At 33.9% G+C, this 18,339-nt stretch overlaps 1 protein-coding gene across 5 annotated transcripts in view; it reads left to right on the forward strand.

Moving 5' to 3' along the window:
* Nucleotides 1–18,339, forward strand: part of LOC127737254 (importin-5-like) — a 63,837-nt gene that overhangs the window by 886 nt on the left and 44,612 nt on the right. Inside the window, exons 2-6 of one of the 5 annotated variants that reach the window (XM_052247798.1) lie at nt 3,609–3,689; nt 6,707–6,899; nt 15,393–15,495; nt 15,811–16,012; nt 16,996–17,118. In XM_052247798.1, coding sequence (XP_052103758.1) covers nt 3,609–3,689; nt 6,707–6,899; nt 15,393–15,495; nt 15,811–16,012; nt 16,996–17,118 — 702 coding nt within the window. Of the gene's footprint in view, nt 1–3,608; nt 3,690–6,706; nt 6,900–15,392; nt 15,496–15,810; nt 16,013–16,056; nt 16,105–16,143; nt 16,197–16,226; nt 16,289–16,327; nt 16,381–16,995; nt 17,119–18,339 lie in introns of those variants that run through there. The other 4 variants (XM_052247800.1, XM_052247801.1, XM_052247799.1 and 1 more) reach the window with 4 other exon arrangements.

Consider the following 18,339-nt stretch of genomic DNA (forward strand, 5'->3'; position numbering starts at 1 on the left):
TGTTTGTAACACACGGTTTTGAATGTATTAGTACCGTCATTTTTTCAGTTTCTTTCCTCTCCCCAAAAAGTTCCTTACCGGTTGAAAATGTCTCACAATTCAAAATATTACATGAAAAAACTGTGCAAAAAAGAAAGTCTTGTCTTCGATTTCAAGTTTTAGTACAATTAATTCTTATTCAAAACTTCACTATTTCCAAAAAAATTATGGATTTTTCCCCCAAAAAAGGGGAGAGGTAGTTTTGAAAAAAGACAACAATATTACTGCTGGTATATATAATCCAGCCATCATCTCTAAATCTTGAAAGTGTTGTAAAATGTTCTCAAGAAACACACATAAACTTTATTCTGACCTAAGAACAAAAATACTGGACTCGAAGGGAACTGTATTAGAAGTATAGACAAGTCTGCATCCACAGAGTCAAGAATTCCTTAACACAACAAAAAGTATAAACGTCGCATCTCTGACTTGATACAGGCTTTTCAAGAAAAATTTATGGTTTTATAACGTACATGTTTTGCATCTCTCAGCTATAACCCTTTAATTAATTTAACAGGAACATTCAACACTTTCATCATGTTCATGGTATGTTCCATTACCAATATTAAAGATATGGATCAAGTCATTTAACCATAAAAATAAACCAACAGTCACTTCAAAGAACTATACATGCTATATGTTTCAAAATTTTTGAATTAATTTGACAGATGATTTGCTGTTGATTTTTCAGAGAATGAATTGTTGTAAGGTTTAAATCAGTGTCAACAGACAATAATTAAAAGCAGAACTGCTAAAAGATAATAATAAAGTAGAATATAAACCATTGGTTGTTGTAACAACATGGAATAGAAAGGGACTAATCAATCACTTTAAAGAATTAAAATGAAAGATTCATGAGATACAAAATAGGTTACCCTCCCCCAATTTTATGAATTGTAAATAAAAATTATTTGGACAGCCAGACAACCTGGGTCAAACGTCAAACTGGTTTCATTTATTAGTTTTCAAGAACTAGACAAAAACACTGGTCAAGTTTGCTAAAGAAAAAATCGAGGAAACAAGTAAATTGGCGTAGCCTTTTTATACGACCGCAAAAAAATTTTGCAGTCGTATATTGGTATGATGTTGGCGTCGTCTTCCGAAGACACATTGGTTTTCGCACTCTAACTTTAGATTAAGTGAATGGATCTCTATGAAATTTTACCATAAGGTTCAATACCACAAAAGGAAGGCAGTGATTGATTTTGGGGGTTATGGTACCAACAGTTAAGGAATTAGGGGCCAAAAAGGGGCAAAAAATAAGCATTTTTGTAACTTCCAGACATAACTTGTGTGTTAGTGTATGGATCTCTCTGACATTGTACCACAAGGTTCCATATCACAAAGGAAATGCTTGGATTGATTTTGGGGGTAATTGCCTCAAAATTTTAGGAATTAGGTGCCAAAAAAGGGGCAAAAACAAGCATTTTTCTAGTTTCATGACAATAACTTGTGTGGAAGTCTATGGATCTTTCTGAAATTGTACTACAAGGTTCAATTTTTCGAAGGGAAAGCTGGAATTGAGTTTAGGGGTAATTGACCAAAACGTTTAGGAATAAGGGGCCAAAAATAAGCATTTTTCTAGTTTCCAGACAATAACTTGTGTTCAAGTGTATGGATCTCTCTGAAATTGAAATGCAAGGTTCCATATCACAAAGGAAATGCTTGGATTGATTTTGGTGGTAATTGACTCAAAATTTTAGGAATTAGGGGCCAAAAAAGGGGAAAAATACAAGGATTTTTCTAGTTTCATGACAATAACTCGTGTGTAAGTGTATGGATCTTTCTGAAATTGTACTACAAGGTTCCATATCACAAAGGGAAGGCTGGGATTGGATTTTGGGGGTAATTGCCTCAAAATTTTAGGAATTAGGGGCCAAAAAGGGGCAAAAAACAAGCATTTTTCTGGTTTCAGTACAATAACTTAAGTATAAGTGTAAGTGTATGGATCTTTATGAAATTGTACTACAAGGTTCCATATCACAAAGGGAAAGCTGGGTTTGATTTTGGGGGTAATTGCCCTAAATGTTTTGGAATTTGGGGCCAAAAAAGTGTAGTTTCTAGACAATAACTTGTGTTCAAGTGTATGGATCTCCCTAAAATTGTACTGCAAGGTACCATACCACAAAGGGAAGGCTGGGATTGAATTTGGGGGTGATGAATCATAAGGGGGTTCAAAAAATTGGGAGGGGCGGATTTTTTTTTTCTTTAAAATTTTCCATTTTAAATTGGTTATTTCTGATTTATATATAAAAGCAAATAATAATGATATGGTTTGAATAGGTAAATTAAAATTTTTTAAGTTCATTGACCACATTCATTCTGTGTCAGAAACCTATGCTGTGTCAAATATTTAATCACAATCAAAATTCAGTGCTGTATCAAGCTTGAATGTTGTGTCCATACTTGCCCCAACTGTTCAGGGTTCGACCTCTGCGGTCGTATCAAGCTGCGCCCAGCGGAGCATTTTATTTGAATTGGTGAGGACGTACATGTATATCCAAATAATAACACTCACCTCAATACTAATCTCTGCCTTTTATTGATGGGCAAAGCAAGTAATAAAGAAAAGATTTTTTAGTCTATGAAATCCGTATATGATGCTTCAACTTTGGTATCGATAATGATTCTGTTTTTAAAATTCTGAATTTGATTGTCATATTATGTGTTGAAGAGCAGTGTGTCCCAAACTCTGTCTGACCAACAAAATGTCAGACAAAAATTCATTCGGTCAGACAGAAATTTTCAGATTTTTTAGTGGGTTAGTTGGAAATATAGTAGAAAAGGTCAAATTTCTCTTTCGGTCAGACACACTCTAAAACAGTTTGGCACAGACTGGAAGAGATGGATAAAAGATTTAAAGGAATGTAGGTATGAACTGTGATTAATGATGAATCAAGTGTACACATTGATGGAGATACAGTGATTAAAGGAGACTCAAGTGTACACATTGATCGAGATACTGTAATTAAGGGTGACTAAAGTGTACACATTGATGGAGATACAGTGATTAAGGGAGACTCAAGTGTACACATTGATCGAGATACTGTAATTAAGGGTGACTCAAGTGTACACATTGATGGAGATACTGTGATTAATGACGACTAAAGTGTACACATTGATGGATCATGGAGATACTGTGATTAATAGTGAATCAAGTGTACACATTGATCGAGATCTGTGATTAATGACGACTAAAGTGTACACATTGATCGAGCATGCGCAGTCACCTGATGCACTGATTTTCAGATGTCAGCTTTGGCACTGTTTGTTTCTACTTATCTGTTTACGAAGTGATTGGGCATGTTGGGAGACTAGCCAAAATGATCTTTTGAAAATGAAACTTAATAGATTGAAATTGTTTAGTGGACAAAGGGTCTGACATGATAGGTCCATTAGGAAAGTCTTTTCATGTATAGAAACTTCTATACAAGTTCCTAAAAAACAAAATCCTAAAAAAAATTTAGAATTAGAAATAGCACAAATTAAAAGACATCTTAATGATCAACAATGTAGCTAGATTATTTTATGACACCTTGTAATTTAAGTTTTGATTTATTGTTTTGTAGGGATTATATGACAAGATACCAGGACCTACAAAATTACCAATGTTAGTCCAGTCTATGTCCAATAGTAATATATCTATAGAGGTAAGCACATATCTATTGGGCATCACAGGGGTCATGTTGTGGTTGGTCAATGTTGCCAAATTGGGTCAATATGCACAATTCTCCATTGTTTACTGTTTTAAGGGGTTTTTTTTCTAAAATCAAATTGAAGGCATTTCCTGTCACAATTTATCTGGCATACACAGACCTCAATGGCTTAATAAACAAATTGTCAAGCTGATTGCTCATCAACTCAATTATGTATATGACCCTCTGAGAACAATTGAATATAAATACAGCTTACACTTAGTAAGTTACAGCTTACACTCAGTAAGTTACAGCTTACACTCAGTAAGTTACAGCTTACACTCAGTAAGTTACAGCTTACACTCAGCAAGTTACAGCTTACACTCAGCAAGTTACAGCTTACACTCAGCAAGTTACAGCTTACACTCAGCAAGTTACAGCTTACACTCAGTAAGTTACAGCTTACACTCAGTAAGGAAATGTCTTGGTTATTTGTGTTGTTAATTGCTGTCTCATTGACATGTTTACACAACATCTTATGTTCATTTCAGGAGACATATTTACCCAACTTCTCCTTATGTTCTTTACAGGAGACACATTGACATGTTTACCCAACCTCTCCTTATGTTTATTTCAAGAGACACATTGACATATTTGCCCAACATCTCCTTATGTCCATTTCAGGAAACACATTGATTTGTGTACCCAACATCTCTTTATGTTCATTTCAGGAGACACATTGACATATTTACCCAACAGCATCTTAAGTTCATTTCAGGAGACACATTGACATGTTTACCCAACATCATCTTAAGTTCATTTCAAGAGACACATTGACATTTTTACCCAACATCTCCTTATGTTTATTTCAAGAGACACATTGACATGTTTGCCCAACATCTCCTTATGTCCATTTCAGCAGCCACATTGACATGCGTACCCAACATCTCTTTATGTTCATTTCAGGAGACATTGAAATGTGTACCAAACATCTTATGTTCATTTCAGGAGACACATTGACATATTTACCCAACATCATCTTAAGTTCATTTCAGAAGACACATTGACATGTTTACCCAACATCTCCTTATGTTTATTTCAAGAGACACATTGACATGTTTGTCCAACATCTCCTTATGTTCATTTCAGGAGACACATTGACATGTGTATCCAAAACTCCTTATGTTCATTTCAGGAGACATTGACATGTGTACCCAAAATCTCCTTATGCTCATTTCAGGAGACACATTGACATGTTAACCCAACATCTTATGTTCATTTCAGGAGACACAATGACATGTCAACCCAACATTTTATGTTCATTTCAAGAGACACATTGACATGTGTAATCAACATCTCCTTATGTTCATTTCAGGAGACACATTGATATGTTTACCCAACATCTCCTTATGTTTATTTAAGGAGACACATTGACATGTTTACCCAACATCATCTTATGTTCATTTTAGGAGACACATTGACATTTTTACCCAACATCTTCTTATGTTTATTTCAGGAGACACATTCACATGTGTAATCAACATCTTCTTATGTTCATTTTCAGGAGACACATTGATATGTTAACACAACATCTCCTTATGTTCATTTTAGGAGACACATTGACATGTTTACCCAACATCTACTTATCTAAATGTTCATTTCAGGAGACAGCTGATTTACAGGGATGTCAGTAGACACTTTAGACTGGGACGTCAGTAGACAGTTGCGACAAGAGATGTATTAAGCACTGACCTCAATAGACAGACTGACATGAGAACAAGCATTTGAGAAAACTAAAACCAGTTTTTAGTGTTTCCTGCAGCTTTTGAAAAGGGCAGGGTAATTTTTTTCTCAGAGGGCACTCTTGGCGCGATTGGTTACACTTTAAGGGTACCCTTTGCGTGGAGGACTACATGCTTAGGGCACTCTTTGCATAGATATAAAGGCACTGTTATGGATAGGGATTTAATCATGTTAATTGAAACATACCATTATTTCATATTTATTGGTAATAAATAAATATATGTATATTAGTGAATTAATTTAATTCTGTTTGTAATAAAAGTAACACTTCTAGACTCAGCTAATAGAATCTTTATCTATATAGTGCAACTGCCTCTTTTCAATCAATAACTCCAGTTATAAACTTTAATACTGGATCACTAAGGCTGATTGTCTAAGGATGTGTTGTGAAAGTGGACTTTGCATGACCAAGAGCATATATGCATTGCAATGCATTGCTTTTTAGCTGCACAAACAAATTAGTGCCAAACACCTTTTGGATCTCGCATGTTTATACCAATCAAAACTACCTTGGCTTATAATTGTATAAAAAAATATTCCAGGCTATTTCAGGATTTTTAAAATGCAAGACTTACTATACACATTTTGTGATCTAATTCTGTGTTTTTTTGTTTTTTTTTAATTGAAACGTTGTTGGTTTTTCGTACAAATCGAAAGTATTTATCAGCTATAAATTTTTAATTTTATTAAGATAACAACAGTATGAAAGCCGTCGTAAATTCACATCTAATCCAACGTCTCAGCCGACCGAGTAGTATAAATAGAAAATATAAACAAACAGCTGATTGTTTACGTAATCAGTGGTAATGTTCATACCATGCATCGTAAAATTATAACTAAAACGATTGGCTGGTTCCCTTTTAAATTTGTACCTGTACAAATTGATGTTGTCCTTCAATCATGAACCTTTTTTTGTACTCTGTCCCTTCAAAACTGTTCAAACATAAATACGAAATACAAAAAAATGTTGGCTGTTTTTTTTTTTTATTATTTCGTCTTAAGGGAAATAACTCCAAATGGTCTTACTAAAAGATGAATTGCAGAACCGATATTAAATTACGGCGGGGTGTTATAAAATACGAAGGAAAAGGGGCATGGCACCAAATTTTTTCCTAAAAAGGGCAGGGTGTCGAGAAAATACAGCAGGTCGCCATACCACATCAAAACCTCCTGTAGGAAACACTAGTTTTAACTTTGCCCTTCTTGTATAATTGTTGTTTCTTTTATAGATAAGAACACTGTCATCTGTTTTATTAAGAAGATTATTTACAAATGAATTTGAAGAAGTATGGCCAAAATTGTCACCAGAGCTTCAAACAGCTGTCAAAGAAAAATTAATGTCTGCTATCACAGAGGAGTTAACTCCCCCTGTCAGACGGAAGGTGTGTGATGCAACAGCAGAATTGGCTAGAAATATGATTGGTAAGTTTCTGCTGTAAACAGTATCTTATAGCTGTTTTGGTCCCACTACATGTATAACAAAGATGCAGCGAGAAGGCTTTAACTTTGACATATCAACTTCTACTGCAATTGTTGTTCAAGTTAGTAATTAGATTAGTTTAATGGAAACCAGTTAAATATTGCGATCAAGTTAGAATTACAGGAACCATTTTTGATGATGAATGATGCATTAATTAGCACATCTTATTTCCAAAGGGCATTTTTTTATCTGATGCCCCCTATCAATCATAGTCTAATTTTAGCACCACTGGCCTGAAAAATAAGCCAGTGGCAGCTTTAGTTGAGTGCAGTCAGACTAGGTTACAATCATTTTTCTGACACATTTATGATCCTCTTACAATTTTTATACCCCACCTACGATAGTAGTAGGGGCATTATGTTATCTGGTCTGTGCTTCCGTTTGTCCATCCGTCCGTCTGTCCATCTGTCCTGCTTCAGGTTAAAGTTTTTGGTCAAGGTAATATTTGACGAAGTTGAAGCCCAATCAACTTGAAACTTAGTACACATGTTACTTATGATATGATCTTTCTTATTTTAATACCAAATTAGAGTTTTGACCCAAATTTCACAGTCCACTGAACATAGAAAATGATAGTGCGAGTGGGGCATCCGTGTACTATGGACACATTCTTGTTTTTATTGCTAACCCCAACTGAACCCATAACTAAAAATTTGTAAGGGGTTCCGCGGAACCCTATGTCTCACCTGCGATTACTGCTGTCAGTGTAAAAATGTAATGTCAATTTAAAAAAGTGATTCCATTTATCAGTAAAATGCAAACTTTTTCTTTAGATGCTATTTCTTGGTCTTGAAGAATAGCTTCTGTTTAAGCTATACACGGTTTACAAATTTATCAGGTAAAAAAAATTTAATCCCAGACTGTCTGTAAATGTGAACTGTAAAAAACTGAGTCCATCTATCAGAAAAGTAATGAATATGAAAAAAAAAAAAAAATTTCAAAAGTTTGCTTCAGACATGTTCTCTTAATCATAAAAAAGCTGCCAAAGTTTCATAAAATTCTATGAAGATTTGACAAAGTAATTATTAAAGAGTAACAAACTTTAACACCAGACTGTATCTACTTGTTAACAGTAAAAAAAACTCGATTCCATTTATCAGTAAAATAAGGAAAAATGACAATAAATATTTCCAAATTTTGCTCTGGATACTGTTTTTTGGTCATAAACAAACATCTGCCCAAATTCCATTAAATTCCATGAAGGTATGACAAAGTTATTGATGACTGGAAAACTTTAACCACAGACTGAATCTGAATGATAACTATAAAAAAACTAAGACCATATATCAGTAAAATACGGAAAAATGAAAATGAATATTTTCCAAATTAGCTCAGGATACTGTATGTTGATCATAAACAAGCTTCTATCCAAATTTAATAAAATTCCATGAAGGTTAACGTTTGATAAAGTTAATGATGTCTAAAAAATTCAACCACAGGCTGAACTTAAATGTCGACTCTGACGGAATCTAGGATCGCTATGTCTCGCTTTCGCGACATAAATGTCACAGGATCGACAAAAATGAAACATTTTACTCCAAAAAATCTTGAGTTATGTCTCATTGTAGCCATAAGTAGGAAATACAATAAAAAATCTTATTTTTTTTGTTGAAAAAATCTGATCAACCAGCTGCCAGCAAAATTTTGGTTAGTGCATTTTTGATTTTTTATGAAAAATAAAAGTTGAAGACATCTCCACACTTGTCCACCACAGTTATAAAAAAAAATCCACAGAAAAACCAATTTAATAAATAATACAAAGGACTCATTGATAAATGTCATTAGTTAATGATACATTTGTTATTATTTTTCGGAATATAGTTGATGACACCAAATTGCCTTCGAAAATAGAAGTGAAATTGAGGGAATAGTATATGAGCTGCGTTGGATAGAAATCAACCTTATGCAAATGAATATCAATACATCTGTTAACTACATTTGGGTGGAAAAAATCTCAATGCAAAGTCTGAAACTGTTTGAAAATTGAGTTGATATATGAACCCTACAAAACAGACCTAAATTCATCTTTTATTTCGTATTTGAATGTTCTCAAATCAATCAAAGTCTCATATGTGTACATGTATACATGCACTTGCATAAGGTCAATTTCTAACCAATGCAGCTCATATTAATTACTTCAACTTCCATCAAGCTTTCATAACTAAAATGGAAAATACGGCAGATCGAGTTTTGACCCTTTTTAAAGGCAGTGCTTTAATGCCTTTCTAGTTGCCGGGTTTATCCTTCCTTCCGCGATATCCAACTTATCTACGTGGGGGGTCGTTAGGCTCCAAGTAGATCCGGAAATGTTGAATTCTCTCCTCTTCTAATTGTGATATAAAATGATTTTTGTTTCATTTCATTTACATTGGGAAATAGAGAAACGATCGTTGTGTTTTGTTAGTTTTAAAAACTTTTGATATATTTGTATTTTGCATTATAAGCAGTCAACCGATTGACAAACTAGAATTATTTGAATTCCGTGTGGAAAGAGCTCGGGTTAATTTCGAGTGTTATCTGCAATCTAGATGTTTATAAATCATTTCAGTCGTTGATATGATAATTAAAGGTCGACTGAACATGAATTATATTATACAATTTAAAGCGCATTTCTGTTTATGCACGTGAACCCGTCTAACGTTATTGCTTTTTCGCAATTATAAAAAGTATCAAATTATCGTTCCTGAATAGGTGGCGCCGTGGTAGCCGATCCTGTTCCTCAACTTCTGGTTTCTGCACTGTGCAACTATTTCAGTTACATTTTTAATTAACGATGCCAAGTACTTGTTGTTGTGTACCTGGATGTCATTTAAGAGGAGGACATGCATTTCAAAATGACTTAAAAAGAAGGAAAAGTTGGATCAACGCCATGGCCCATACGCAGATTGGACGAGAACACGATGAAATCGTGGAGTCCATCTCAATCAGCTGTTGTTTGCAAGGCACATTTTACTGAAAAAGACTACGTGCAGGAAACTATTCATGGTAAAACTCTATTTTCTTTTTGAAATATATAATTATATATGTAATCGCCATGCGAATAAACCAAAGTCTGTTTACAACCGCAATTATCGTTTTAGAATAAAAGGGGGTGGTTAATTCAAGACGTCATAATTTTTTGGATTACGATTCAATGTGATCTGTTTGAGATTTTTTGGTGATTGCTACAATTATAATGATTTCTTACAAGAGGTATATCATACTGAGAATTATTTTAGCAGTAATTAGTAATGTAGTAATGACAGGAATGCATAAGCTATGCCTCATAGACTTTCTTGAAAAATATCAATGACAATGTTAACAGGAACAAAACAATGACATGCTCTCATCTATGTTATAGTTATTTAGGTACAGACAATGTACGTTTGTTGCATAAGCCTCTCATTGTTTGTCCTTTGGATTTACATAACATACATTGAATCAGGCAAACATAGTTTTATCCAGATTGTAATGAATAAATCTAGTTAATATTTCGCCAGGTAATACAAAGTATACATTGCTAATGGAAGTTCATTTAATTATCAAAAAACTAATGTTTTATAACCTTTTTTAGGGCGCAAACCCACCATTCAGAGACTTAAGTCTACTGCCATTCCCAGCCTATTTTCCTGGACCAAGCAAGAGACTGAATCGTCCGCAAAAAGAAAAACAGGGCAGTTTCCTGTTAAATCAAAAGAACTAAACTTGATGAATATTGTAGTAGAAATCTAGAGGAAAGTTTTGATTGTAAAGTTGGTTTTCCTGAAGAAGTCATTCATACTGCAGAAAGGATTTATGACTGTCCACCACCAACTGCCGAGCTAATGTTGAGCTTCACAGATGGAATTATGCAAACACCATCAATGCCTATGTTTTCAGCAGTGAATTTTGAAATGAAGACACGTGACACAGCCATGCATTTTTATACCGGTTTAGAGTTGTATACTAAATTTTTATTTGTTTTGACCACACTTGGTCCAGCAGCACATTGTTTGAGATACATATATTTTCAAATTGATAGAGTGTCAGTTGAAAATCAGTTTTTTTATGACTTTGATGAAATTGAGGCATTATACAACCAACTTTGAACTTTCTAGATTCTAGATTGAATCTAGTGTTAAGAATATTGTGTATACATGGATTGTTTTTATGTCTAAACAGTGGTGTGAGGCTAACACTTGGCCATCTAGTGGTTTAGTCAGGTATTTTTCACCATCCAACTTCAAATTAAAGTTTCCTACGACTTGGATTATTATTGACAGCACAGAATATCCCGTGATAAAACCTAAAGCTCCTAAAGCTCAGGCAACCTTTTCATCATATAAAAACAGAAACACTGAAAATACTTGTATGTTCAACACCTGGTGGTTTAGTCAACTATGTCTCTAATGCATATGTTGGTTCTACCAGTGACTATGAAATAGTTGAAAGATGTAGAATAGTTCAATTATGTGATCCAGGTGACAGTGTGATGGCAGACAAAGGTTTAAATGTGCAAGATTTGTTTGCTAACTTTTTTCAAAAAAAGAAACAGAATTAGTTCCAAAACTCTTATACGGGATAGAAAAGTCTCCAATTAACATGTGCACATAGAGCGAATTATTGGACCTGTCAAAACATACAAAATTCTAATAAATCCTATGAATGGAACTGAAACAAAACTTTCATCTGAAATAACATTTAGTTGTACTATGTTGTGTAATTTTAGAACTTGTATTGTGCCAAAGGATGCATAAATAAAAGTGACGCAATGAATTTTGTTCTGATATATATATATATATTTATAATTACATGTACATGCACATGTAAATTGTAATGCATATAAAAATAAGGAGATGTGATATGATATTCAGTGAGTTTATCGAACTAAAGTGCATAAGAAATGGGTTTAAGCAGTTACAGGTGTTACTGTCACCGTACAATCTCCAACAATGAGAAAAACTTGTACCGTGTAAAACATTTCAGAGATCTTACCACTAAGTTTTGTTGTCTCACCTTGACTTTGGTGAATTGTTTATATCTGTTGATGTAAATGTAAAAAAGAAGATGTGGTATGATTGCCAATGAGACAACTCTCCACAAGAGACCAAATGACACAGAAATTAACAGCTATAGGTCACAGTACGGCCTTTAACAATGAACAAAGCCCATACCGCACAGTCAGAGCTCTATAAAAGGCCCCGAAATGACAATGTAAAACAATTTAAACAAGAAAACTAACGGCCTAATTTATGTACAAAAAATGAACGAATATAACAATTATGCAACACATAAACAAACAACAACCACTGAATTACAGGCTCCTGACTTGGGACAGGCACATACATGTACATACAGAATGTGTCGGGGTTAAACATGTTAGCGGGATCCCAACCCTCCCCCTAACCTGGGACAGTGGTGTAACAGTACAATATAAGAACGAACTATAAAAATCAGTTGAAAGAGGCTTAACTCATCAGATGGATAAATACAAATACAAGTGGACGTGGTCAGGTAGTTGTACATCCAAACAACAAAAAGACACTAAGTACAGATCTGAGAGTACTCAAAGTTACTGACAGCTACATGTAGTTCAAAGCCACTAACAACTGATAAAAAAATCTTGCATCTAAGACTAAATTATCAATCCGTAAGCTCCCTTTAGAATTTTATAAATTTTAGATTTTACATTTCTGATTTATGGGGTTTTATTCATTAAAAAAGGGAGGATTTTCCAGTTTTTGTCGAGCCTGCGACTTTTGTCGCAGAAAGCTCGACATAGAGATAGTGATGTGGCGGCGGCGTTAGCTAACTTCTTAAAAGCTTTATATTTTTGAAGGTGGAAGACCTGGATGCTTCATACTTTGTATATGGATGCCTCATGTTACGAAGTTTCCGTCAGCCACATGTCCAATGTCCTTGACCTCATTTTCATGATTCAGTGACTACTTGAAAAAAAAGTTAACATTTTTTGTAATGTTAAATTCTCTCTTATTATAAGTAGTAGGATAACTATATTTGGTATGTGCGTACCTTGCAAGGTCATCATGCCCGTCAGACAGTTTTCACTTGATCTCGACCTCATTTCATGGATCAGTGAACAAGGTTAAGTTTTGGTGGTCAAGTCCATATCTCAGATACTATAAGCAGTAGGTCAAGTATATTCGGTGTATGGAAGGACTGTAAGGCGTACATGTCCAACTGGCAGGTGTCATCTGACCTTGACCTCATTTTCATGGTTCAGTGGTTATAGTTAAGTTTTTGTGTTTTGGTCTGTTTTTCTTATACTGTATGCAATAGGTCTACTATATTTGGTGTATGGAATGATTGTAAGGTGTACATGTCTAGCTGGCAGGTGTCATTTGACCTTGACCTCATTTTCATGGTTCAGTGGTCAAAGTTAAGATTTTGAGTTTTGGTCTTTTTTTCTAATACTATATGCAATAGGTCAACTATATTTGGTGTATGGAAATATTTTATGATCTATATGTCAGTCGCGCAGGTTTTATTTGACCTTGACCTCATTTTCACAGTTCATTGCTCAGTGTTAAGTTTTTGTGTTTTGGTCTGTTTTTCTTAAACTATAAGCAATAGGTCAACTATATTTGTTGTATGGAAGAATTGTTAGCTGTACATGCCTGCCTAGCATGGTTCATCTGACCTTGACCTCATTTTCATGGTTCATTGGTCAATGTTTAGTTTTCTTGGTTAATGTTAAGTTTATGTGACAGTTGTAATAAAGCTTTATATTAAGGACTATCAACATAATATCAGTGATTAGTAAAGAAGGCGAGACATTTCAGCGTGTGCACTCTTGTTGGACAACAACTCAAATATGCTTTAAGCAGTTCGCATCAAACTTTGGTGAATTATTTATAGCTATTGATGTAATCTCCCTATAGATTTTCATAAATTTCAAATATGACATTGAGAAGAAATTGAACTTTATTTGTTTATAGTCTGGCAACAGATTTATTAAGTATTGCGCAACAGCACAGTGTATTGCACAACAGCAAGAAATCTTTAATTGAATATAAATTCAATTCATATAACCGATTTCAAGTTCTTTGACTACATTTATTCAGAAACTATAATATGTCAAATATTTAATTACAATCCAAATTCAGACCTGTATCAAGCTTGAATATTGTGTCCATTTTTGCCCCAACTGTTCAGGGTTGGACCTCTGCGGGTGTATCCAGCTGCGCTCAGCGAATCAGTTTATTTCTTAATTAAGAACTCCTTTTTTCATTCATAAATTACTTTAAACTTGGAAATATAATTTTGCTTGGAGTTATAGTTTCTTAAAAAAGTATTGTCATTGAAAGAGTTGACATGTTGCAATGTACATTTATTCTACATAGTTCTATGGTACCAAATCAAAAGTTTATATAAAAGAAAGAAGTCAAAGGTTTCCCATCATAGTTAAGTTACATACTTTTTTTTGTACCTGAGGTCGTTGAATATAGATCATTATATAAATAAGGAGATGTGTTATGATTGCCAATGAAACAACTATCATCCATACTTAACAGTAACAAACCACATTTGCAGAGTTGAATAAAATACAGTTGATAACATTTACTTATTACTAAAAAGAAAATGCCTAACTATTTTAAACAGTATTTGAATATCAATTATATGGTCATTTTTATAAACTTCCTGTTACAAAACTTTGAATTTTTCGAAAAACTAAGGATTTTCTTATCCAAGGAATAGATTACCTTAGCCCCATTTGGCACAACTTTTTGGAATTTTGGGTCCTCAATGCTCTTCAACTTTGTACTTGTTTGACTTTATAACTATTTTGATCTGAGCGTCACTGATCAGTCTTATGTAGACGAAACGCGCGTCTGGCGTATTAAATTATAATCCTGGTACCTTTGATAACTAATTTGACTATAAACATAGATAAAAAAGGTACAAACTGGACATAATGCACTAGTTCATAAACAAGTGAGAACAATCACCTTCATATAGTGCTCAGAATATGACATTCATATGACTTGTTCAATATCATTAGAGAACTCTAAATCTTAAATACTGAAAGCCACCTCTGATAAGTACACTGTACTATGCAAGATAATGATATAACTGGACTAAAAATACACACAACCTGTAATTAACTGCCTTTACAGCGCTTTCGCGCTTTGATTAACTTGGAAAATTGCAAAGCTTGAGCGGGGGCATTCCTGTCCTCAAACACAGTCTTCTGTTAAAAAAAATATAGGACTTTTTGTTTTTGATACTGGTTTTATTACAGTAAAAGTACCAAATTCCTCTTCCTACTCACCTTATATTTCGCAGTAGTATCGAATACAATTGGGCTTTCATCATATTTTAATTCCCAGATAAAGCTAGTATCAAAAGTCCTATCATATATATGAGTCAGGCTTGTGCATGAGAGAAAGGGGAGCAATACAGACTGATTGGGAGTCATAAGTTATTTAATCCTTTTCCTTCTCTTTCTCTCATAGATGATGAAGAAAACATGAATTGGCCAGAAGTCCTGAAGTTTATGTTTGAAAGTGCAAGTTCTCCAGATTCAGGTTTACGGGAAAGTGCTCTTCATATTTTCAAGTAAGTAAAAAAACAACATGAACTATCTAACTAAATATATGTTTATTATGTAAATTTTAGTATTTTTACATGTGAATTAAGATACAAGTGTTTTATTTATTATTTTGAAAACTATTACACGCATATTATACACATGGACAGAAACTGTCAACAGCAAACATTATAATGAATGCTAGATGAACTAAACAGATCCTAATTGATTAGAATTGAATTTTCTAAAAAGTACTGAATTCAACTTTTAAGAAAACATGTCTAAAATGACTAATTGTAATGTACCAAGCATTTAGTTATGTACAGAATATCTATATATTACAGAAATGTACCTGGAATATTTGGTAAGCAGCAGAGCCACTATATGGATGTGATTAAACAGATGTTAAGTCGATGTTTAGCTGACAGAGATAACCCACAAGTTTGGTTTGAAGCCATCAAAGCCTCCACAGCTTTCCTTGTAGCTAACGACAAAAATAATCATCTATTACATCACTTTAAAGATCTACTGCCTCCTATGATACAGGTCAGTTGATAACCACAGCTTTCCTTGTAACTAACCATAAAAAAAATCATCTATTACATCACTTTAAAGATCTACTGCCTCCTATGATACAGGTCAGTTGATAACCTCAGCTTTCCTTGTAGCTTATCATAAAAATAATCATCTATTACATCACTTTAAAGATCTACTGCCTCCTATGATACAGGTCAGTTGACAACCTCAGCTTTCCTTGTAGCTTACCATAAAAATAATCATCTATTACATCACTTTAAAGATCTACTGCCTCCTATGATACAGGTCAGTTGATAACCTCAGCTTTCCTTGTAGCTTATCATAAAAATAATCATCTATTACATCACTTTAAAGATCTACTGCCTCCTATGATACAGGTCAGTTGACAACCTCAGCTTTCCTTGTAGCTTACCATAAAAATAATCATCTATTACATCACTTTAAAGATCTACTGCCTCCTATGATACTTGGCTTCAGGTTGTATACATTATACTCTGCATTATACTTAACATCCAATAACATTTAAGTATAATGTATACAAGCTGAGGCCACGCCCCTCTATTAATTGCAGATGTCAATCTTAATTACAATGCATTAGCAAACATTTATTCAAGCAAAGCAAACAAGCCAACAAAACCTTTAAACTACAAGCATTAGGAAAATAGCTCTAATAAAAAAACATTTCTTAAATAGTCATGACAGTGCTAGATGTTTAGTTGGTAGTTTCTGGCCTTTTATATAAAATATTTATTGTAAAAAAGGAACATTACAGTGCCACGAGGGAACAAGCACTTTCTCTTTTAAGCCTCACCACTTTCTCCCTATCAGTTTAAAAAAAGTCACTTCTCCCTATAATTCTGAAGTAGTGCGAGTTCTGTATATGTATGATTTTTAAGAATGTCTAGATTTCAGGGCATGGAAAGAAATATCTTTTCTAGGTCAGTAAAAAAGTATTTCACAGTAGAGTATGAAGGTATCTGTCTTTTTTTTAGGGTATGAATGAAAGTTTGTCAGTGGATGATGACAGTTTGATGAAATGTTTGATAGAATTGGCAGAGAATGTTCCAAAATACCTGAGACCGCAAATGGATAATATAATACCATTTTGTCTGAAGGTAAATAGAATTATAAATCTTAATATTGACCTTTAATTTTCATGATTCACTAAAATACAAACAATGACCTACACTGCTATTGCTGTTTTGTAGACTGCCAAGCAACAATAGATGCAGCAATATTAATAGGATTTATGCCAATTAGACAGTAACACATGACACAAAAAACCAAAATTGAACCTCTATAGTCAACATGGTCCCCAACAAAAAGAGGGATCTGTACAGTAGGTCAAGCTAAAAATATTGTGTTTAGATGTAACAGACTCTTCCTCTACAATCAACTAGAAGTTCCTCAAATGAAGAAAAACATTAAAATACCATGTACAAAAATGCTCAAAGTACTTAATAGGCTGATATGAAATCATGCCTTCCTTCAATTTAATGTCTATACTTTTAAGACATTTAGTCATGTATTTTGCTATTTTTGAATAATAAAAGGTACGTGTACTAAATAGATATTTGAGCATTTTCCAACTGCTTATGTTTTCAAAGAAAATATCTAAATGAAAATAAGAAGATATGGTATGATTGCCAATGAGACAACTCTCCAACAGAAACCTAATGACGTAGAAGTAAGTAACTATAGCTTACCGTACAGCTTTCAACAATGAGCAAAACCCATAACCCACAGCAAGCTATAAAAGGCCTGAAATGACAAATGTAAAACACTTCAAATGAAAACACTAACAGCCTGATTTATATACAGAACAATATACTAATTACTAAAAGCAAATATGATATACAGCAACAAGCTACAACCACTGAGTAACAGTTTCATGACTTGGGACCATCTTCGCTAGCCAAGGGTTACGATCCACTTCCCTCCTCTCCACCCTTGGCAGATTAAGCCAACATTTGTGATAACAATGTTGCGCCATCTATCGGTAGATTAAATTCACGCCCATTCCTAATACATTATTCTTGACCAATGGTAGCACTTGAACTCTTCAATTTGGAGGTAAAAACACGGTAGCGTCTAGATTCTACGCACTTGGTAAAGCAGGAAACGAAAATATACGTTGACATTAATGCATTTGTGCAAGAAACATACACAGGAACTTCTATTAGTTGATTAAAAACATTCAAATTGTCACTAAATATAGTCGTATGTTTAGGGATGTAAAGACTTGTTGCGCAATAAGCACGTGGCAATTGTTTACATACACTTTCTACATTTCCACGTGATCATGTTACAGGCCCTTTTTGATTGGATGCAGTGAG

This window comes from Mytilus californianus, unplaced genomic scaffold (genome assembly GCF_021869535.1).
Source record: "Mytilus californianus isolate M0D057914Y unplaced genomic scaffold, xbMytCali1.0.p SCAF_4, whole genome shotgun sequence".
In the NCBI taxonomy this organism is placed as follows: Eukaryota; Metazoa; Mollusca; class Bivalvia; order Mytilida; family Mytilidae; genus Mytilus; species Mytilus californianus.